Genomic DNA, 23,974 nt, shown 5'->3' on the forward strand with positions numbered 1-23,974 from the left:
AATGCTGAGTTGCATCCAAAGAACACCATACCTACTGTGAAACATGGGGGTGGAAACGTTATGCTTTGGGGCTGTTTTTCTTGCAAAGGGACCAGGACGACTGATCCGTGTAAAGGAAAGAATGAATGGGGCCATGTATGGTGAGATTTTTGAGTGACAACCTCCTTCCATCAGCAAAGGGCATTGAAGATGAAACGTGGCTGGGTCTTTCAGCATTACAATGATCCCCAAACACACCGCCCGGGCAACGGAGTGGCTTCGTAAGAAGCATTTCAAGGTCCTGGAGTGGCCTAGCCAGTCTCCAGATCTCAACCCCATAGAAAATCTTTGGAGGGAGTTGAAAGTCCGTGTTGCCGAGCAACAGCCCCAAAACATCACTGCTCTAGAGGAGATCTGCATGGAGGAATGGGCCAAAATACCAGCAACAGTGTAGTATTGAGATGAACTTTTGTTATTGACCAAATACTTATTTTCCACCATAATTTCCAAATAAATTCTTAAAAAATCAGACAATGTGATTTTCTGGATTACAGGCCTCTCTCATCGTTTTAAGTGGGAGAACTTGCCCAATTGGTGGCTGACTAAATACTTTTTTGCCCCACTGTATAATACAACATATACAGTATATAATATAGGCTGTCAATTACCTCGAGCAGCCAGTTCCTTGACCACAGTGTGGTACTGTGCCTGTGGAAAAGTGGGTCTGTTATCATTGGCGTCGCCCACCATCACCCTCAACTCCACAGGCTTTGCAATCTCTCTGCCATCTGGACGCTCAACCACGATGCTGATCTGGAACTGACCGGACAAAAAGAGAAACACATTGTTTGTCTCTGCAGTAGGTAGAGAAAAAGATAAAGTTGCCCTGCAGTAGAACGGTGAAGGATGCTTCCAATTGTACTGCAGGAGCGATTAGGATCCTGCAAAAGGGGTAAAGCTGGTAAATAAAATAGATGGATTGAAAAGAGAAAAACGTGCATGAATAGGCATCTCTACATTCATCATTCTGCAACTAGGGCAGGTGGGAGCACAAAACCGACACTGTGAAAAGAATCCATAAGAAGTGCACCATCACTTATGAAAGATACAGACTGATGGAGCTGTATTCAGAAAAGAGAAGTTTGGCTTTTAGTGACTCTTCAACATGTCTACAGATTATCAATCATGAAAAAGATGAGGTTTTCCGCACCTTTCTATTAAGTAACACTACAGAATACAGATGACGCAAATGTATAACACGTTTTTAAACACTTTTTACATCCAGTGATGTGGTTGGTAATTGGCCACTTGAGCATTTGGGCCAAAATATACTGTCAAGTGTGCCATGTAAATCTTTCAGGAGCAAATAAAAAAAATTATGATTTTATTTGCAGAACATTAAAGTTAAGAAGATATTGAATAAAGTGTTTTGTATATATACAGTTTTATATTTTTGTTCATGACAAAATAAGGGAGGAAGGAACATATCGTTGATTGTATGGTTTTGGGTAGTTTAATTTATTTCTACTCTTTTCTGCTCAGTGCTTGTTAGACTAATTTGTACCAGGCCCCTCTTTTTATGAAATCAACTGAGAGAAAAAATAAAATCTTTTCTTAGCAACATATATTGTATACAGTATTTTAGGCCATTACTTCTACTACTACATTTAGTTATTCTACTACAGCATTATGAAATTCACTGTCAAGATCCATATGAATTTCACAGAACCCTTAAAAAACAGATCATGTGTGAATTTGTGACTTAAAGTGGATCTTGTGAAGACAAGAAAATATTGCAAGTTTTACATACAAAGGAAAGCAAAGCTGAAATGAAACAAACACAACATAACAGAGTTCAAACATAGCAATAGATCTGCTTCTGTCTGTCTTAAAGAAACAGTGTAGCACATTTAGTCATAATGTTTTGACGCTTTAAACACTGACATTATAAACTGACATTTATTATTAGTGCTGGAGATGTTTAGCTTGCACTCATACAGACCTGGTCTTGTGTCTCCCTGTCCAGAGGGGCGTTGAGATAAATGACTCCTTCTCTGCTGATGGTGAAGAGCATCTCTGGAAACTCCCCCTCCAGACTGTACTCTGCCTGACTTCCACTCCATTTGACCTACATAAACAAACACATCGGCGCACACATACTAAACTAAAAGTTCTCTCAATACATTTTGACATATAGAAATGTGGAAACATTATTATTGCCTATTTTGTTTTAACAATGAAAATGTATGGGTTTGTCTTTCATTTGAGTACAACAGGAAATGTGTCATGCAGTATAAACCTAAAAAGCTATTCAGGCCTGCATGATGTATAAGTACAAAGCTAAGCTACATTTGTTTACACGATAAGGAGCCAACCAAATGCACTGACAATGATGTGGAACAGAGAGCACAGCCAAAACTAACTATGCACACTGAAGGGGATTTTCCACTCTGCTTTACAGCCCCTGACAGAGGGCTGTGCAGCGGGGCTGAAAGGGCCCTGGTAGTCATCAGACAGCACCCAAGAAGGAGAGGGGCCCGGTCCCAGCACAGCTGATGCACACCCAGGGCATGTGTATCTCCTCAACTCCCTGTCACACACTCCTCCCTTGTTTTGGAGATGGCTGCCCAAACACTGTGCTTCTGTATACATAAAGACGATTCACACAGCTGGCTGCCTCTCGCTGTTATGGTGTGTTTCTAGAGCTCAGAACTTTGAAGAAATATGTTTAAAGAACTGATTAATGATCAGTGACTGCTCTGTATAAGATCTGAACAAAACATCTATGAAGTCATCTGTTTTGCCTCCGCCAGTGCTTGAGTTTGCAGAGCACGTTCTGTCTCCCCCGATTGTTGAGCTGTGTCAAGAGCGCCTCTTGTGTGCGTGTGTTCTTCTATAACAATAGGGAGTTATCAGCTGCTGAAGAACAGCAAATTATGCAATGTCCTGCATTAAAAACAATATCAGGAAATACTAAAATATCACAGCTGGAACATTTTGTAGATGTAAACAAATTGACATCTGCAACTGTTTTGATAATAGTTTAAATTATCAAAACATTCGCAGCCTCTCAAATGTAAGGCTTTGCTGCCTTTATATGTCGTTTATAATTGAATTCTAAATATCAATTGCAATATGATACCTTAGACTGAAAAATTATAAAGGTTTTTGTAAGACTTACTGTACTAGCTTGAGAAATATGATATGAAATACTGACATGGTAAATACTGAATTTCTTGGAGGGAACAGAGGCATTTTGATGCTTGTAAGATCACCAGTAATAACAGTGAACGTTAACGTTGGCTGGAGGTCAGGACAAAAGCATTATTGAGACAGAAAGAAAGAGTTGTCTGTGGTTAAAAGCAAACAATGTTTTTGTTGTCCTCTTGAGGGCAGCATAAACAAGTTGTTAACAAAACAGTGACATATTATTACCTTATTAAATTAAGATAGCGAATACATTTGCATTTTATTTCTAACACAACAGCAGATATGGAGCAATATAAAAATGTGTGTTGATCAAAGGTTAACATTAACATTTGATCATAGAACCTTAGACGTTGGTGTTATTAAAAGGAACAATGTGATCCCTTTTAATGACTTATTTTAGCTGAAGCAACACATTGAAGTATTTTTTACATTTTTAACACTGATATGGGTCCATGACAAAAGTCTAGTGGGGCTTAAACCAATTCTGCAACAAAAAATCAGATTTTATTTGACTGTGAAAACTGTCAATTGTGCTTAACTCATTCATTCACAGGCTCTCCTCCACTCCAAAGTCTCAATAGATTACATTACTGAGTTGAAGTAGTCCTGCTGATTGGATTAAATAGTAAAAGTTTTAGGCAGGCAATCAGTAATATGAAATAGATAGCAGATTTAAATGAACCTCAATAGTCCCCAGTGACGTAAAAGTACAGATAAAAGATGCCTGGATTTAATATTTAAAATTAGCTACAGCCTAATTTTATTTGATTGCAGAATGGGTGAAATTGATCGCAACATCAACCTCAACAACAATGTATAGCTGTAGTTCACACAGAAAGAGATGATGGTAGAAAAACATGAAGCTACGCATCAGATTTTCTTTAAGCATCTGTCAAAAATGTCGCCACACCATGGACGATGAAACAGCAAGAAAAAGACAACATTTGTTGCAGGATATGACTGCTCCATTTATCTGAGACAATCGGGGGTCAGTCCTACCTCCTACTGAGCATCGCAGGACGATCACTCAGCGGGGGCGGGATGTGGCTTCCCCCTAGTAAACATCCCTGTTCAACTAATCCAGTTTATTGATTTATTCAGGATGTAACTTAACGGTTTCCATGTATGAGTAATGGAAGAAACGAGGATGTATTTCTCACTCTCTTAACACATTTTTCATTAGAAATGTAAGTGGATACAGTAAGGGAACCTGCTCAGTTAAATATGTTCACATAAACCCATTTACATAAAGACAGACAGATGCTATTTGAAGACATAGAAATTATTAAAAAGGATTATTCGAAGTCACCAATCTGTGCGCTAGGGTATTTGTTATTAGATATTAAACCGTTGAGACTGAAATATGATATTGTCGATTAAAACTGTTCTTTGAAAACTATGACAGAAAACTAAACAAATCAAATGTGCCCACACGTGTGAATCCACACGTTTTCAGTGGGTGGAAGGGGCTGTTCAAACAGGAGAGATGAGAGGCTGAGGGCGAGTGTGGGGGAGGTGGGAGAAAACAGGAGGAGGGGGAGGTATGTGATATACCTACTGGCCACAGCGACTTTCAAAACCGACACAATGCTTTTAATTTAGCATCACATTCAGCTCTTACAATCCTCTTTGCTTCCACAGTTTTCTGTACTGAATGAATGAAGTTTATTTTGTGTCCTAACAAAGGGTAACGGCCATTGTGAGCCATTTGTTTTCTACACGTCTCACAAATCACTGTGGGCTTTTGGGTTATTTATAGACATGTAGCTGATATGGCTTATTTTATAAAAATACAAAAGGTCAGACAAGACCAGGGACCGACATATGTTAGGAAAACCTGAGGGAAATCTTTAAACAGAATGTATATTATGGTGCTGCAGTAATGTGGAAACTTGAATACGAATTACACATCTCCTTTAAGAGGAAATTAGAACATTGATTGAAATATAGATGTTTGTCATTCCACAATGAAATAGTGAGTGGGCTTAAACATGTGTTTTTCAGGAGTGACTACATCAAAAGGTTACTTGAGAACAGGATTTACATCTTTTGAAATCACCATGGTTACTCTTGTAGCTTTTCTATTATTCAGTATCAAAACGTGTACTCTTAACAACCTTCATTGGCAAGTAAGGCTGCAATTAACAACCATTGTTATAATCAAATATCTGGCAAATTACTCTCAATGATTAATCTGCTCTATACATTACAAGAAAGTAATAACCTAATGATGCCGTAATATGTCTTGTTTCAACTTATTAGTACCTCAAAGTGCAAAGATGTCAACTTCAAAGTGATGTGAAGGATTTAGAAAAAGGAGCAAGGTGTCACAACTGACAGGCTGGAACCAGAACATTGGGAAATGACTTAAATTGTTGATTGATGATTAAAAAAAGCTGCTTATTTATTCATTGTTGTTTATGGATAATCAATTATTTAGTTTAAGCAGACTTCAAGATATTTTACATTACCTTTTTTGGCTGTTATAAGCCCATTGAATGGCTTTTATCAGGTGTCAAATTTGTCTCTAGATTACATTAAATACTAACATATTTATACTGACCTGTTAATTATGATTATGTGAAGTCTATTTATAGGGTGAATTTTGCCTTAGCTGTTAGGTTTGTAGAATACCCCTCAGCGGTGGGTGGGTGGAAGCGTGAGTAATTATGGGAGTTTAAGGGACTCGGTCAGGAGCTAGGCTGAAAGGATCCATGGCATTTGAACAGCATCAATAATTCAGTGTTTGGTCACTTAGGAGGACCCATGAGCCACTAAAAACAGCAACTGGCAATACGATGCCACTTTAATGGGCCCAGGCTATTGACAAAGTATGTTTTATAGTAATACGATACAACACTTGGACCTGCAAAAACAATAAAGTCAGCACTTTAACACACCAAGTTGTTTGCATGAAGCGTGGACAAGATCAAATAAGTTAAAGTGGATTTATAGACAAATGTGGATGGCTAAAAACACTTTACGTGTCAAAGTGGTGGATTAGTGTTTCAGAGTGAACATATGTTGGTCAGGTCTCTGCGGCCTCACCTGTGAGATGGGGATGGGGTAGGGACCCGGGAGGTTCTCCTGAAGTCGTACCGGGTCGGGCGAGGCCCAAGTGTTTCCCGTCACCTCCACCGTAACGATCCCGTTGGTGAAGAAAGCATTCGCCTTCCCAGCCATGTCCTTCACCATCACCAAGAGTTTGTAACGGCCGCACATCTCAGGGTCCAGAGTAGAGGCTCCTGGCAGTCACAATGGATTACATGATATAATGTGAGTCTTTATTTATGTATTAATGTTGCATGTAGGGTTTCTATCAAAGGCTAATTTGTCTGGTGAGACAATAAAAACGTTGATGTCATTACTAACAATATACATCAGATTTATTAAGTGCTCTATACAGTCAGATTCTTTAAATTCCCTTTATGTCCGTGGGTATGCATACATGAAGTTTGTATGAGTAGTATGTATGTTTCAATGCTTGTGTGCATGATAAATAACCATGGTTGCATGTTTACTTTCACTTTAATTTCTAAATAAACCTGATTACAAAGGCATCTGCTGTATACAGTATATTGTGCCCTGTTTAATGTCATAATACTGTATTTGTGTAAATAATATGAGGAACCAAAGGAAAAACTAGTTTAAAGAGTCACAAAAAAGGAAAAACATATACACTATGATTGGTTTATGCTAACATCAGACCAGACTATTTTCCATTATATTACTGAGACTCACATTGCCTTCTATATTTAAAATGAACATGAGGGCTCTATTCATCACTTTATTTTCCATTTCCAGAAAAAATGGAAAATAACTACCGGAAACAACCCACTTTGAAGGTAATCATAACCATAATTTACGGCTGGCCTGGAAGACCAGTCGAAAATTAAAGAGATCATTTTCAATTTTCACTGCTCGAGCTCTGTGAAAACTCAGCAGCCGTGTTGGCCGGAAAGGACAAGTGTGAAAGTCATCCAGCTCCTGCCAAGCCGGAACAAAGGGCAAAACGGGAGCTACAGAAATAGCTCCAGATTACGAACACTTTGAGGATAATTTCAGTATGTATGTATTCAACATATGTCTGTTTGCCTAAAAAAAGTGTTATTATTTTCATTTACTGTACGGAAATTTGAACCTGAACAAGATTAAAGATGAACTACTCATGGTTGGCTTTTATGAGATTATAATTGAAGCTTGTTTTGGGTTGTTCTCTTCTTTTGATAATATTTCTGCATAACTACGTTAAAATAAGCAAGACCTGAGACCTTTTTTTTTTTTAAAAAGGGTTCAATGCTCGATTTCTGAGGCAAATACAAATAACAATATTTGAGATTTTAGGAAATCTAGTAACAAATACATCAGCTGAAATTCACATGTGTTTTGAATGTGGTACAGCATGTTATTTTAAAAATAACATGCTGTAAACTTGTCATTGCTCTCTGGTAGAAAAAAGCCAACAATCATTCCAAACTTGAATGAATATGTAATGAAATGTTTTGCTACTTATTTGCTATATATACTGTATATTTCGTTGCAGTCATAAGTTGGGACTGACCTTCCTCAGTGAGGGAAACCTCTCCAGTGGCGGAGTTGATGAAAAACATTTGGCTGGAGGGAATCCTGGGCGTCTGCTCCATGAGGCTGAAGCGCAGCTCAGCGTGGGCGGTGTTGCGGTCATCACGATCCCGTGCATCCACCTGCATGAACGGAATCGCTGAGAGACACGGTGGTGCAGAGTCAAAGATGCCACCTTCTGTTTCACAGACATCAACCTCCACAGCAAACTCAAAGCATATAAAGTCTCTTAATTCACAGAAAAGGATAAAACCTCCATTCAGGAAGCACAAATCCACATATATGTAGTTTATTTTTGGTTTTATTATATAAAAGTTATATTGGGACCCAACTTAGGAGATGACACAGCTATAAAATACCTGACTTGCCTATAAAAAAAAACATGATACACGTTTTTCTTTTCACGATACACTTTTTCACATGGTGGTTTGAGATCTGGTTTTATAAAAACATACTGTTATGTGTTTCAACAATTACATTTTTAAAGCTAAGTAGCTATTACGATTTTATTTTTGTCTAAAGAATGATCTATACATGACTTTGATGTTGAGGGTTAGGGTACATTTCTTAAAACAGAACATAAAACATTTATTATTTCGTATAAAATACAGTTTTCTACTTTTTTTTACTGTAGTCTAAATGTACCTGATCCAGTAAGACACGTCATTGGTTCTATAAATACAGAGGTTATGATGCCGTTTCCAGGGATACATCAGGCATTTTTTTCACAGTTCATTAAAAGGTTTTTTATATTCCATGAAGCAGCACTGACAAAGGTGAGCCAGACTGAAAAAGGTTGTTCAACACAGCTCAAGGATTTTGTACCTTTGAGAAGCCCGAGCTGCACACTGCCTCTCATGCTCTCCCCTATGAAAGTGGGCACATTGTCGTTCTTATCGATGACACACACTTCGACGGTGAAGCTCTGACGGTGCTCTGATGTTCTGAAGGACACCTGCATCATACACACAAACACATTCTGTAGGTGTCTTTAAATAACACAGTCAAGAGCTAACATACAGCCTTGGGAAACTAACAATCTAAAAAAGGATTCATTATTGAACATAAGCACAAACACCTTACAAAAATATACTTGTTAAATCAATTATAAGCATCTTGAATGACGTCATTAGTAGCTATTCATTAGCTTAGACACGTATAGTAAATTGATATCACAATATGGCACATAGTAATATTACCTGCAGAGAGTATGACGGCTGTTTCTCTCTGTCCAGTGGTTTTAGAGCGTACAGAAACTGAGCGTCCACTCCGAATATCCCCTCATCGTCCCCCGTTACCGTCAGCTCTGTGTAATTTCCTGGCAGGTTACGAAGCTGAACAAAACAGAACACCATTTAAGAAAATCTTCAGCCTGTGTTCCTGTTTCAAAGCAACAATCAGTTGATCAAACTAGTGTATTTCTCCGGTGCATAGAGAGTATTACAGTATGATAATTATTAAATTAATTAGTGAGCCACACCATTCAGTGGGTGGCCCTCATTATAATAAAAAATGGCCACTCGTTTGTTCCACATACACTATCCTGCTACTTTAAAAACGCGCAGATACATTCATTGTGTGTAAATCAACTGCTCAAAATATTCCCCACAACTTCTTCTTTACAATTTTGAAAATGTATTATTCAAAGTAAATAAAAGAAAACCTGATAATTGTAGTCATCTCTTATGAACCATCTATCACAAAGAGCTTTTCCTTGAATTAATCAGAAGCAATTACCATGTCCCTTCCATTTAAAAACCAAAGTAATTATTATCCAACTCTTCCATTCTGGCCATTAACATGCTATTTAAAAAGTGTTAATGACACTGAGTCCGACACAAAAAACTGAAATTATGACAATGCTTCGCACAAGATGTGATGGCGTACAATAAAAGCAATCAAAGTGGCAGATACTCATGCTGAAGCACAATGCATGGGATGATGATGAGTGACATGTTTGAACAAAACCTCCCGCCTGCAGCTGGATTGAATGCAGAGGCTGGGTCATTGTGAACACTCCAATAATAGTCTAGTGATGACGGCAAGCATGTTCATACGTCCTAAACCTTACAGTAAGTACAGAAAGGAGAGAATTGAGAGACTGACGCAATTCTGGTTTAATATACCTTCATTTTCTCCCAATCAAGTGTGGTCTTTTCGCCCATATTTCTCACCATTATGAGAAAAGCAGGCTTGAACAACTGGCAGGAGATTTGTTATTAAACCTTCCTTAATCTGAAGGAAATGCATTAAATGTTGAGGACATTTGACAGTGCATTAACTCTGATTAAATATTCAATGATCACTCAAAACAGTTGTTTTTTATCCAACATTTGTTGATCGTATCAAGGAACTAGGCTTTGAGTTGCTGTCGACTTGCATTTCAAATAAGTATGCTCATGAAAATTACTATAAGAACTAAACACACTGGCTGCATTTTCATGTAGTAAACACCATTGTTCAAAATCACACATGTATTCGCTTTTTAGAAGGCTGTGAACACAAGGAGAAACCTTTAGGTGAATTTAAGCAAGTGTAAATGCCTTACCTTGGCCAGATACCATGGGAAAATACCATCGTAGTTTTCAGGGACACCAATTTTAACATTTGCTCCAGAACACGGTGCAAATGTGTAAATGATCACCAACTACAAAACAAGATATTTTGTGTGTCTTAGTAAACTTGCTCAAACAGTAACTTAATTTAGTAAGAGAAGAAGGTATTAAAGTGAACATTACTTACTATGAGAGCAATGATGAGCATTGTCGTAGTTTCTCTGTCAGCCATGAGTCCTGTAGATGAAGCATTTTCAGTGTTTCATACCACATGGCCTCAGCCCAACAATCAACACAATTTCTGTCTTGTTACTGATTCACAACCATGGTTATCTTTCATACACACAGTTTCTACTTGTGTAACAGCCTGCATTTAAATACATAACCACGTATAAAGTCGTTTAAAGCATCATCTGAGCCCCCACTTTCACAGCGTGCAGAAGATCAATAAAGCCATGTTTGATTGGAGAAAAGCTTAAAATCAAGTTGGATGTAAAAATGATATCATCTTATTGGAAAGCTCCAAATAAGCAGCTGTTCTATTAATACCAAATAACAGGCTATGGTGCAGTGTAACAGTAATGCCCTTTATAATCAAATTATTTAAATGCAAGCCTCTAAAGTAGTAAAACACACTCTATATAAACTGTAGCTCAACAACAACAACAACAAGATGACACAGATTACAGTGGCAAAACACGAGTTAACCAGCAACATGTATTAAATTATTATCCTATTTTAAACAAAAGCTTTTGTGCCTTACCTTCTCCAAGTGATGTGTGTGTTCCTTCTGAGAAGTGTGAGAGGAGTTTAAATTAGGTGGAAAAACTGCGTACTTGTACTCCTTTGGTGGATTAATGGTTAACACCTTCAGATAAACATGCTTAACTACCTAGTTTCCTTCCTGTAAAACCAATGGCCAGAGAGGCTCCATTCCACTGATACCATCAAATGAATATTCATGAGGATGTTAATCGCCTGAACGACTTATCCTTCTCTTCTGATGTATTCTGCATAAACATTGTTCTTGGACCAAATGACAGAGAAGATTTCATCTTTTTTATTGTATCTTTTATTAAAAAAGAAAATCAAGGTAAACAAAGAATTTCCAAAAACACTTCATGGTTCACAGGACAAATATAACGTATTGCTTTACTTATACATTCACAACATGAATTCAATCTTATGGAACAACAAAGAAAACAGATGTTTTTTCATATCTTTGACTAGTCCTCAGTCACTTGGCCGGGGCACGAACCTGCGTACCTCGTTTCAAGTAAAAATGACTCCAGATGACCAAGTAGTGTGATCTTTTACCGCATCTTTTAGGAAAATGAGATGTATGTTGCATCCAGCATCATTCCTGTTATATACATCAATCCCCTCCAATAAAGGTGCACAACAGCCCACCAGAAAGGCAGTCCTTGCAACTCATTAGAAGATAAAAAACCTTTTTGCATTTCTCATTCAAACACATATTAGGACAGCAACATGTTTAAGGCAGACAAAAATAATAATATGAAAGAAAATAAATGTTTACAAAGCTCCATGCAGGTTATTACCATCATCATGATATGACTTGAATGGTGTCATTTTTACTATTTAAGTCCTCTTTTGGTTGGTGTCTAAAAATAAAAATATATTTCTGTACAGCTCTATTAGTCCTTTAGGGTTAGTGTTAAAACACACACAGCTTCTGGTCTTCAGAGGCCAAAGAAAAATGTCTGTTAGTCCCGTGTGTTCCTCAGAGAACTGTGAGGTCGTGGCAGGACTTTGATTTCTGCCTAAAAGCCATCTTCTTGTTCTTGCGTGCAACCATGCGGCCCAGAAACCTCTTGGCCTTCTTGCCGATGCTCTCTCTGCGTCTGCAGTTGGCCATGCGTCTGGCGTTCTCCTCCTTGCTGTCTTTCCTCAAGCGGATCTGTCTGACGATGCCCTCGAAAAGGTCCTGCACATTGTGGTGAAGAGAGGCAGACGTCTCGATGAACTTGCAGTCGAATACCACTGCACAGGCGCTCCCCTCTGAGATAAAGAATATGGAAAAAGGAATATTAGTGCTTTGAATGTATGTACATTTAGAAAAACATAGAGGCTTAAGTAGATTTAGGTTGAACGTGAGAAATCCTATAGTGATCATATTTTAAAACTTTAGCTTAAGATAGCTGTAATATTTGAATGCATGCCTTTTTTTCAATAGTTTTAAGCTTTAAATGATAAATATTGCATTTTTTCAAGTAAAGAAACGTATTTACCTATAGCTTCCCTGAGCTATAACACATGATCTTAACAAATCTGTGACCCATTTAAGGTTCAAAATGTATTTATTCATTCTAACTTACCATCTACTGACACCTCTCTTGACCGCACCAGGTCGCTCTTGTTGCCCACAAGGATTATGGGAATGTTCTCTGACTGCCTTGCCCGGCGCAGCTGAATACGCAGCTCTGACGCCTTCTCAAAGCTTGCTTTGTCTGTCACTGAATACACGATGATGTAGGCGTCTCCCATCCTCATACACTGATCCTTCAGCCACTGACTGTTATCCTTCAGGAAGGAAGCAGAGACAGAGTTTAGCCTCAAACATGGCTGATTTCATATTGCAATATCCATTAATCAATTTCAGTGGAGCAAACATTGCATAAATAATATATAACTCACCTGTTCCCAGATGTCATACAACACAATGGATGCATCTTCATCATCTACCACCATAGATCCGTCATACGTGTTTCCTGTGAAAGATAAGAGGGAAAATGGTATTACACACTGACAGAGGAGCAGAGCACACACTGATTTTAACACACTTTTCACTTTAAAGTGTACACATTGATGCAGAAAGCTGATCATAGTTCGTGATCAAGCCGTTATTGGCCTTTTATATTTTCCATTCCTTTGTGCTAAGATGCATTTCTGACAGCTGTACTACTGCGGGCAGTGCTGGTGCCTCGCTGTAGATGGAAATAGCAAAAATCAATTCATGTACACTCTTGCCTGCAATTTGTTTCTTCTAATGCACCAGCTTAACTTTATGTCTGTCCCTTATCAATTACAGAGTTTATAGGGCTTCATGTGGCTTTTATGTATTTTTTGTTATTGTGTTTATTTCTTGAGTGCTGTTGTTTCTTTCTAAAAAATTATGAATAGGATAATAATTGAATAAACCTTTGACCTCAAAGCAAAATTAGTAATATATTTGCATGTGAATTGTTCAGAATTATGGAGACTAAATTAATATTTCCACTTCTAATTAGTGTATTTATAGACAAAATACTTCTGGATTATGTGTGTCAATGTGTGTTTGTGTGTATTGAGGTTGATTACTCATCCTCAGCATCATCACCATTTACCTGCTTCATCGCAGTCGTGACCAGCATCCTCAACTCCTCCAAAGACGCGCGCCAAGCTGGACTTGCCGACTCCGTGCTCCCCAAGGAGAACCACTTTGTAGATCTGGGACTCCGTCTCGCTGCCGGTGGAGATCACGGAGTCGGAGGAGTCCGACGCGTAGCTGCCTCGGTGCTGCTCGCTCGGGGAGTAGGACGTGCAGCGCAGGAGGTTGGACAGGTCATCGGTCTGCCCCGTCTGTGGCATCGTGGCGCGCAGATCACGGTCGTCCACTGGCATGCTTCTCCTGTGTAGGTTTGGTACATTCATTGGAAACGGCATGCTTCCTCTTCTTTTGTCCATGTTCCGCAATTTGTCACCCTTGTTCAAAGTCATTTTGCTTACCGAAGATCTGTGGACAGATGTGGCATGCGTAAATGTCTGCTCATGTGTTTATTAACATTTAAATATAACTCACGGACACACGTGTAAAAGTCTAATTAGTTAAAAATAATGCTTCAACGTCATTGTATTTTATGGTATAACATAACATAGGCTGAAATAATTAATTATATGTCTTTGTTTTCTGAAATCTCAACCTGACCTGACCACATGTCCAATACTACTCCCCCCAAAAATGCATAAAAAGACTAAAGCTTAACATTTGTCACCATATTAAAGACACTTACCCGGTGCAGGGAATAAAATCCAGCGAAGCCGATCAAATAATCCTTGATTTCAAGAGTTGTTGTAGCCGAAAAAGCGGTTTTGTTTGAGTCTGATCAGAGTCGGTGCCCAGGATATTTATATAGGACTGGGAGTGACGTAGGCAGGGATTCGCCCCAGAAGATCACGTCTCCGCTTTTTATAGTGGTGCGTAACGACACCATCATACAGAGGAGGGGTGAGAGCTGAGGAATCTCCCTTCCGCAGCGCCAAATGGAGAGTTACCTCTGCGGGGGCGGCCAGAAACGATTCCTTGAAGAGGGGAAGCCCACTCAAAGCTTGAGTGATATAAATATTGAATGTTCATTTATGAGATACATTTAGAGACAGTGAAAGGATATCCACATGATGAAATATTTTACTGTGTAAAAGTGCTTGATGCAGAGACCAGGGGAACGCTTTTATGAAATTATAATGGCTTGTCTTGTTGGAAATTGATCAGAGCTCCATGGTCGCTGCAAGGTTGAGGTCAATACGATCAAAGCACATATTGGACATATTGTTATTATACGAAGGAGTTTCATACATTATAAAGGTATATCACGTGAAATATTTGGTGTTATTTCCATAGTCTATTGCTGCTCTTGACTAACAAAACACTTGAATTTATCATTGCATATGCAGACAAAGGAATACTTACACAATGAAACAGACGTTGGCATGCATTTATCAATCAGTATATCTTTCCATCCACCTTGCTATTTGAAAAAAATAAAAAGGCTGAACACACAACCATCTTTTCTTGCACTTTCCGAATTCTTCACAGCTGAAGGGTCTGACCTACAATAATGTATGTTTGTAATCCATGCCTTAGTTGAATAATGCAAAACGATTTCAATGAAAATATCAAGGCTGTTTGATACATCAATAGGAACAGATCTATATGTCCAAAATGGGGTTCAAATACATTCAGATCAGATTTCTCTATGAGCCATTGCATGTGTTATTTATGTTTAATCGTGCATCTGACATCCTTTTTTATATATATTTTCTCGCACACAATGAATGTCATTTTCCAGTTGAGGTCTCAGACTCTGGATGGTGTGTTGGTGCCCTCTTGTGGCTTCAGTTCTCACATTACAGTTGAACCTTTCAAACTCATTGCGTTGGTGTATGTCCAACATCATCATGTATTTTCTCCCTTGTCCCTTTGTAGGAAACGTGAATAGATAAACAATACAAACTATAAACAGATGTGCTATATGTTTTAGTTGTATTGATGTTTGCTTTCGTAATCTGTTTATCACAGTATGGCTTGTATATGTGAATGTGATGGCTTATGCATAACAGCTGCATAGCTTCACATTCAGCTGCAGTAATTAGGACTGCTTCAGCTGCTATATATTATTCTTTAAAGGAAATTATGTCATAACAAATGGCCATTGGAATTACCATTAATTTAAGTGAATATACACATAGCCGGACTAATTTATCATACCTCAAGAAAAGCATTTTGGTTATGGAAGCTCTAATTTCCAGTCATATATAATTGCATTTGATTATGGATGTAAGTATTGTATAAATAAAGTATATAATTATGTTCAAATTATCTCTAGAGGGTATAGCAAGTAGCTTTTTGTGTAGATCTGCAGCTATTGTCTTTGCAGGCAGTGCCAAAAATATTCAGCATTAGTATGTATGCACCAGATCCTGGTTAATTCGATCGAAAAGGCATTTAAACATGCTGTACTAGGTGGGTATTTTCCTTTTGTTCTTATACTAAGAAATCCTAGCAAGACTTTTCCAAATGTGTCATAGATCCTACATTATTTATATTATTATGGGAAAATGGATAGCTGAAGGATGTTGAGCAATGAGTGAAACTACTTTCTTATTTGAATAACAAAAATGGGATATCGAGACAATTCATTTATATGTCTTATACTATGTATTGAGACCTTTTTGTCTAGTATTCTCTGTATACTAAATCTGTATTATGTTCTTTTGTTTGATTTAAAATAAAAAACAAGACACAAAATGGAAGCTGACTAATTGTTCCTCTTACAAGATAACATTTTGTATGGGGTATTAAGGAAATTAAGATGGATTTAATATGCACAACCTAATTCTCTGGTTATTTAAGTAGAATTAACCTTTCAGACAATCTTTTCAGTAGTTCAACTCTGGACATGCAATGTCGCTTCTTAGATAAATAAAAAAGAAAAGCATTGGATTTTTTCAATACTTCTCATATCATGTATCCTCGTTGTATAGTGGAGTGATACAATTGTGCATTGATTTGGAGTCATTATGTCACATTATATGTAATCAATTGAAAAAAGAATCCAATAGTTTCATTATTTATAAAGATGTTCATATAAGATAGTAGAAGCACTAAAGTCCAATTCATATGTTATGCTCGTCCAGTGTAGTTTTACAATGCTGCATTGGTTTGTAGTCTTTGGGTCACATGACTTGGAAGCTATTGAAAATAATGGCGATTTTTAAATTTAAAAAAAACAGCAGCAATTGATAACAATATTCGCATAAAATAGATGAAGGCATTCAATCAAATAGAAAGAGGCGTGTCTTCTCCGTCCAGTGTAGTCATTATATCAAAGCGATTGAAAAAGCTCCAATTGATTATTTTAATAAAAAAGAAATATAAACATAAGTTAATTTCAGCTAATTGTCGTGATCGCAATAAATTAAACATCTTCAATGGCAAAACAAATAAAAACGTCAGGAAACCGGATGTCAACCTCTTGACTTGATATTGCGCATGCGCACGTCTCTCGTGTGTTCGACCTCTACTACAGACAGGTAAGAGATAACCTCCTCAGTCACTAGCTGTGTGAGTTTAACATTTAATCGTGTCGCTTCTTTGTAACTCTGTGTTTCTTTTCGCTATATTTACAACAGCAATGCTTAGCTCCTAGGATTTAACAACTAGCTTGTTTTTCCGCGACATTGCTCGGTTTTGCAGCTAATCTTGACCTTACTTGTATGTGTCCACGTAATTTTGCACACTGTGTACTTTCTCATTTAGACAACTAGTTACACAGTTAACCAAGTCAAACTGTTCATTGTTGTTATTCAATGCATTTCTTTGTTTTGTGTATTGTTTTCTACAGACTTCTGACACTGAATCAACGCCAGCTCCTTAGCTTGACCTGACCACTACTCATCATAATGTATGCCTGTGCTAAATTCGTCTCCACGCCCTCTCTGGTGAGTGAGTCTGTTTCAATGGATTGTGCTTTCATGACATATTGCAACAAAAGCTGCAAGTCTGTGTTCATGCCTTCATGCCAGAGCAAACCAGCTGCATTCAAGTCGCTAACGCTAGCACTCAGCCATGTAGCCGTCTTTGACCCATGCTAAAGTCAGCTAGTGCTCACACCTGCAAGGACGTCCTTGTTTTGAACATAATCAAGCCTGAGCATAGCCATTGCATCCCCATCCTTATCTATCTACATTCAAACATATGATGCAGTTAATTGAGAAGCTCCCATATTTAAAGTGAAATCTGAGCTGTATGAGCAGAATGAATCCGAAGCCACAATATAATGGATCTCTGTTGTCTAGGAAGAGTTGCATTTATAATTGATCATATTTAGTTGTGGAAAGCAATTTGGTAATTTACAAGTAAATGTTGATTTGCTACTATTTAACTTGAGTATTTAGAAACAAAAAATGTACATTTTAAGTTAATTTTCCTTTTTTTTTATTATTAGGTTTTTACTTATGTTTTATTGTATCATCCAATTCTGATTCTCAGTTTACAATACAACCAACCATTGTTGCAGATTAAAGTACTAAAAGAAAGTTGTTACATAATTTCCACCTTTTCATTTAAAGTACTGCTTACATATTAATTAATACATCAAAAATCATGATCGTAAAACTCTAACAACAACCACTCTGCATTATGAATATTTGTACTTATGTGAATATTTGAATGCAGGACTGCATTGTAATGCTGTTCTATTATATTGTATTATATATCATTTTAAGTAATTATTTTAATACTTCTTCCTCATACAACCACATTTTTTACTAGCCAAATGTCTCTGTTAGGATGAGCCCACATGCTTTTAATTCTGACCTCAGGAGATTAGATATATTCTTAGCACAACACAATAATTATACAGAAATGTATCGGCATGACATTTTTGTGCAGTATATTATCAGTTTGATTTTCTCAACTACATGTGTCTCTTTCTTGTTTCTTGGAACAGGTCCGTGCTGGATCTCGGGCACTGTGCAGACCACTCTCTGCAGCGCTTGGCACAGATGCCAGGAAAGCAGAGGTAAGCAGCTATCAGTACTGTGCATTAGAACTGATTTATTGACCTTGAGTGTTCACAGAGGAAGGGCACTTAAGAGACAAGTCTGTATTTTATAATGACATTGTTAAACATTGCTACTCAACAAAACTATATCTCATGCAGATATCATTTAATGTCCCCCAACAAGTACAACAACAGACTGGTGAGGTGATAGGATTAGAACTTAATGTAGCAAGCCTAGTTTCTCATTGAGTACGACCATTGGATAATGTTGTTATCAGCAAAAGCAGTAAAGACACCTGCATCAAAAATAAACTTAAGCTGGCTAGCCTCTGTAGCTAAAATTATTTTTGCAACATTTCCCTTGCATCTCTAGAGCTGGACTAATGTTCACGGCATTTTCATTTGATATGAAACCTTCATCAATTCCATAGTTCATTAAAGACAGATACAGGCTCAACATTTGGCTGTAGAAATTAGGAGATCTTATAAAAACTGATCCGTTTTAGAACACGTCTTTTACATATAAGCATACAATGTTTAGTGCTGATTTGTGATCCTGTACTATTTTGTTGTGTACTAACCTGACTTATTTTTGCATATCAGACTGCCTCCCTCCTGGCCCCTCAGAGCAGCGTAGCCTCCCAGCAGCAGATGGCAGTGCGGGCGTTCCAGACCAGCGCTGTGAGCCGTGACATCGACACTGCTGCAAAGTTCATTGGAGCAGGAGCTGCCACTGTGGGCGTAGCTGGATCTGGAGCTGGAATTGGAACAGTGTTCGGTAGTCTTATTATCGGATATGCCAGGTAAATCAAATAATCTGTCATTTTAAAACTTCTCCAACAAGAGGCGAAAGTCTCATTTGTCATAAAAAAACACTGTCTGTATAAAAGCATTCTTCAACATTGTCAAGGGGTTAATAATATAATTATTTTGTCACATAAGTCCTTGGGCTGTCTCCTGAATGAATGGCAGTTGTATTTTTAACAATTTTTACCTCCAACTTCTGACAGCTGCCTCTTTTTCTCCACAGGAACCCCTCTCTGAAGCAGCAGCTGTTCTCTTACGCCATCTTGGGCTTCGCTCTGTCTGAAGCTATGGGTCTCTTCTGTCTGATGGTTGCATTCCTTATTCTGTTTGCAATGTAAAGCAGTTAAGCATTTACTGCAAAGGGATACATCATAATGTTAATAACAATTAGCAGCTTGAGTTGCTCTTGAACGGTACGATAATGTCAGCTTATCGCGTTGCCTATTTTTGTTCATTGGTGCTTCTTAAGGTTGTGAACTCACTGATGTAAGAAACTCTGGCAAAACAAAATCATTGTAAATGATGGGTTTTGCCATGATATTGTATATTTAATAAAAAATGTTTGTGTTAAACATTCAACCAACACCTGAAGTAACATTTTTAATTCATCATTTGTGTTTGTGAATTTGTAAATGGTAGTGTGTATGTTTTTAGGGTTCTTGTTTTCAAGGTGACTCTGTTTTTCTCCTAATATAATATAAAGGAGAGGCTCACAGTTACACAAACTCTGTAAAATAATTCAAACCTAAGTTTCGCAGCTGTGATGCAGCATTTCCCTCAACAGTCCTGGTCAATTTAGCCTACTACATGGGTCAAGTTTTAGGATCTCCTCTGGTTTGTCTTTGTTACCCTGAAGTAGAACAAACATGATTATCAAAAATATAGTTAACCTTTAATATTAACAAACCCTTACTGTGACCATATACTTAAAACATGTTTACTACAAATTGACAGAGAATAAAATCAATGTCTGTCACCTGTTATCCAGCACTGGGTTCAGGTTGCCAGTATTGTCTGCTATGTCCAGAATAATTAAAAAGTGTTTGCCAGAGACTTAGCAATTGTTTGAATCCAGTATTTCCAGCACGACAAACCTAAATCATGTCTAGAGAAGAGCAGACGTTAGGCCTATGGGAAACATTCAAATCAGACGTTGGTATCATGGTCACACATTTTGAACATCCTGTGCAGGGGGAACACACATGTATTTGAAACACTTCTAGCAGGAGCAGCTTCATTGCTTATGTTTAAGCGATCACCTGTTAAAGTGAATGCATGTAAGTACTCTATAATCATACTCAGAGGTGGGAGAAGCACTCAGATCTTGTACTTAAGTCAAATTAGAGGTACCAGTGCAGTGTGGAGGGATACTCCGTTACAAGGAAAAGTCCTGCATTTAATATGTTACTCAAGTAAAACAAAAAAGTATTGGCACCGAAACATACCAACAGCAACGTACCCATTATGCATATTGCCCCAGTTCAGAATAATGCATATGTTTTGATCATAATTATTGATGCATTAAAGTGTTATCAAAGCTGGTAAAGGTGCAGTCATTTTATTAAGTGTAATTACGTGTATGCTGCCTGCAGGGCAATAAATAAATCAACATGTGCAAAGTAACTAAAGATATTAAATAAATGTAGTGGAGTAAAAGTACACGTTTTAGCTCTGAATTGTAGTGTGGTAGAAGTACAATGTAGCAACAATCCTCATTAAAGTACAAGTCTCTCAAAATTAGCGAGAAAATAAAAATCTGTAGTCTGCAAAGCGGAACTAAAGACAGAGTCAGAGTTGAGGGAGGACAGATTTGAGCAACGCACGATGTTTGAGTTTATGAAAGAAAGTCAAGTAATAATGAATATATTTCGACATGTCAGTTAGAGATTAAAATAATTAACCGAATGTATAATTATATGCTCTCAAGACATTGTTTTTTACTGACAATATGCCTGAAACCTCGGAGGATAGCGCCGAAAGCGTTGTGCTTTGTGAGCTGTTACACAGGTCCTGACGGTCCTGACGCTGATCCACAGCTCAGAAAGCGAAGAGGAGCAAACAAAAACCAGGTGAACAAACACGGAAAGATGCTATGTTTTTGGATGGATGGCTCGGGCAACATTACTCGAAAAATATATTGTCTTCTTGAGTGTCTTAGATTTTTCGCCACCTGTCACAGCCCACTGTGTTTAAATAACACATTTGACATCTTGTCAGCTAAAGTTTTGGTTTGAATTGTACCTTCATAAAACCCCTGTAGTTCATGAAAGTTTGGTGGTCAAATGTGTTTCATAAGGGGGGAGGCAATTTATTTGTTTGCCCATTAGATGGAGTAGTACGAGAAGTTCAAAATATGTTCGCTGAATTATTAAATTATTTAGATAACATAAGGATTGGTTAATTAAGCGCATTATTGATTTATGTCTTCTAATTACTTGTGTTTGTATTGTATTTATTTTTGGATTTGCAGCTTATTGTTATTATTTTCTTAAATGTTTCTATTTGCAATCTTATAGCCGGCCTCCTTTTGGCCCTAAAAAAACTTATGCTAAGGGCCCCACCTCCCTGACCTGACCCGACCCGTGACCCCTGTAGATCATTTGCTATTGCCACACAGTTACACTTGACACCCCAACACTGTACAGTGTTGACCTTTAATATCCACCAGGGGTAGCTAGTGTAAAACAATGGCTGTTATTGTTCCCATTTACACAGGAGATTTCACTGAGATAGTGTCCAGATGAAACTAACCTAAGCGCTCAGTGCTTAGATGCTTTCTTATTTCATGCCTCTGTGGGATTAATTTATTCACCACAGTTTGTTTGTAACAGGTTACAAAAAGGCGCAAAAAAGAGAGACCTTCATGTCAGCCAGTCCTGGACAACTTTGAACAGCAGTACAGTCAGGAACTCGGAGACCTGTGGCCATCTGCAAGGTAAATGTTCTCCTAAAATATATTACAGCATGTACATGGACCACACTAGTACCCTTCCTTAATCTTGATTGCTCGTTTCCTACAGAGCAGTGCTCCTGGACCCTCACTCTTGGCAGTATGGCGTCATGCTGAACCGCTTCAGCGCTGTGACGGGCATCACACAGATCCTCCAGTCTCAGGGCTTTTATACATTGCTGCCTCAGAATAGTGTCTCCCCGCTCATTTGTAATGACTTCTCAACAATCTCCAATTCTAAACACCAAGCAGGAAAAGACTCTCCGTTTCCACCTGACTACATTTCAAAGTTCCCTCCTAATGACTTTCCTCTCCAACCTGACAGCAGCTCCCATGTGCTCCCTCAAGACCTTAAATCAGAGCCTTCACTGAGTTTACCCCGTTCTACATTACAGTGTTACATCCACCCGTATCCACTGCGCTTCCCCTCTCAGGCTCACAGGCCCGGCCAGCTGAAGCAGTACTACCTCCTGAATGCTGCCTCCCTGCTGCCAGTGCTGGCTCTGAACGTCACAGATGGGGAGAAGGTTTTGGATCTCTGCTCGGCACCGGGGGGCAAAGCCTTAGCCATAATGCAGTGTGCCACCCCAGGTAAAACAAATACAAAATAGTTGATTTTGTTCACTTTAACCCACAAGGCAGTAGAAGACAAATAAAGCTTAAATAATTTAAACACTGCTGAATTGTATGCATAGTTATAACTGGTTTATTAAATATTGGTATCTATATTGCTTTTATTCATGAACTATATGATTAATTATACTTAAAGGTGGGGTAGGTAAGTTTGAGAAACCGGCTCAAGATACACTTTTTGTTATATTCCATGGAATGTTCTTAACATCCTGATAGCAATGAATATCTTAATTGCTTTGACAAAAAATCCATTAAAAAAATGTATCTGTGGAAGCCGTAGTACTGTAAAAAGCACGACCAATCAACTGAGCCGGCCCGGCTAAAATAACTGGACGGCCTACCTGCCTGTCAGCCTTCCATCTGTGCACAAACTTATCTCGTGCCCTCATTGGTCATGTGCGCGTTCGTGTGTGTTGGAGGAGGGGCTCTGTAAGGAAGTGGCAGATTTTTTCCGGCTGTGTATTTTCACATTCTAGCGCACTCGAGCTGGTTTCTCCAAAATTACCTACCCCACTTTAAAAGAATTAAACGAGAGTTCACCAATAACAAAATAATATACCGACGAAAAATATAAAACTTTAACATGCAAATAAGACCAAACAAAACACAACATAAATAGAAAATAAAATTTACATGACATAAAATACAAAACACTCGACTCGACACACTACAATATACAATACATAGAGAAGACATGTCGTGAAAAGCCAGGACCTACAAAAATTTTCCTTTTTTTTGGGATTTTTATATTTATTTCAACCTAAACCCTATATTCTTGTGTATTCTATAAACCCTATACTTCAGTTTAATATGTTCAAATAAAAAGAAGATGACGTCACACCCATTTGTAACTTGATTTGACTAAAGTTGTACTACAAAAAGTACCTTTTCGAGAACAACGTTTTGTGGAGCTAGAAATATAAACGGTACAGTTATAATTGGTGTGTCATTGAGAACTAATAATATTAAAGTTA

At 38.0% G+C, this 23,974-nt stretch overlaps 4 protein-coding genes across 6 annotated transcripts in view; 2 read left to right on the forward strand and 2 right to left on the reverse strand.

Moving 5' to 3' along the window:
* Positions 1-11,158, reverse strand: part of cdh16 (cadherin 16, KSP-cadherin) — a 25,747-nt gene extending 14,589 nt beyond the window's left edge. Inside the window, exons 1-9 of the mRNA XM_010772931.1 lie at positions 11,089-11,158; positions 10,513-10,562; positions 10,319-10,417; positions 8,970-9,104; positions 8,596-8,725; positions 7,751-7,909; positions 6,238-6,434; positions 1,982-2,107; positions 648-798 (exon numbers count right to left, since the gene is read on the reverse strand). Coding sequence (XP_010771233.1) covers positions 648-798; positions 1,982-2,107; positions 6,238-6,434; positions 7,751-7,909; positions 8,596-8,725; positions 8,970-9,104; positions 10,319-10,417; positions 10,513-10,557 — 1,042 coding nt within the window. The 5' untranslated portion in view covers positions 10,558-10,562; positions 11,089-11,158. The remainder of the gene's footprint in view (positions 1-647; positions 799-1,981; positions 2,108-6,237; positions 6,435-7,750; positions 7,910-8,595; positions 8,726-8,969; positions 9,105-10,318; positions 10,418-10,512; positions 10,563-11,088) is intronic.
* Positions 11,159-11,374: 216 nt separating this feature from the next.
* rrad (Ras-related associated with diabetes) lies at positions 11,375-14,424 on the reverse strand. 2 transcript variants are annotated; one of them, XM_010772918.1, is made up of 5 exons: positions 14,339-14,424; positions 13,673-13,956; positions 12,984-13,057; positions 12,665-12,869; positions 11,375-12,347 (listed from the first exon to the last, which is right to left on the reverse strand). In XM_010772918.1, exons 2-5 carry the CDS (start codon positions 13,947-13,949, stop codon positions 12,070-12,072), a joined length of 834 nt encoding a protein of 277 aa, XP_010771220.1. In that variant the 5' UTR covers positions 13,950-13,956; positions 14,339-14,424; the 3' UTR covers positions 11,375-12,069. The 2 variants fall into 2 exon arrangements, with proteins under 2 accessions (XP_010771220.1, XP_010771212.1); XM_010772910.1 differs by having other exon boundaries at positions 13,673-14,061.
* Positions 14,425-17,045: 2,621 nt separating this feature from the next.
* On the forward strand, positions 17,046-20,008 carry LOC104946974 (ATP synthase F(0) complex subunit C2, mitochondrial-like). 2 transcript variants are annotated; one of them, XM_010772894.1, is made up of 5 exons: positions 17,046-17,138; positions 17,450-17,546; positions 18,557-18,628; positions 19,214-19,413; positions 19,641-20,008. In XM_010772894.1, the coding sequence occupies exons 2-5, from the start codon at positions 17,508-17,510 to the stop codon at positions 19,753-19,755; spliced, it is 426 nt and encodes a 141-aa protein (XP_010771196.1). In that variant the 5' UTR covers positions 17,046-17,138; positions 17,450-17,507; the 3' UTR covers positions 19,756-20,008. The 2 variants fall into 2 exon arrangements, with proteins under 2 accessions (XP_010771196.1, XP_010771203.1); XM_010772901.1 differs by lacking the exon at positions 17,046-17,138 and adding an exon at positions 17,147-17,169.
* Positions 20,009-21,241: 1,233 nt separating this feature from the next.
* LOC104951597 (putative methyltransferase NSUN3) overlaps positions 21,242-23,974 on the forward strand; it is a 4,614-nt gene continuing 1,881 nt past the window's right edge. Inside the window, exons 1-3 of the mRNA XM_010778295.1 lie at positions 21,242-21,486; positions 22,249-22,352; positions 22,438-22,958. Of these exons, the coding sequence (XP_010776597.1) occupies positions 21,322-21,486; positions 22,249-22,352; positions 22,438-22,958 (790 nt within the window). The 5' untranslated portion in view covers positions 21,242-21,321. The remainder of the gene's footprint in view (positions 21,487-22,248; positions 22,353-22,437; positions 22,959-23,974) is intronic.

This window comes from Notothenia coriiceps, unplaced genomic scaffold (genome assembly GCF_000735185.1).
Source record: "Notothenia coriiceps isolate Sejong01 unplaced genomic scaffold, NC01 NC01_scaffold00000339, whole genome shotgun sequence".
NCBI classification, from domain to species: Eukaryota; Metazoa; Chordata; class Actinopteri; order Perciformes; family Nototheniidae; genus Notothenia; species Notothenia coriiceps.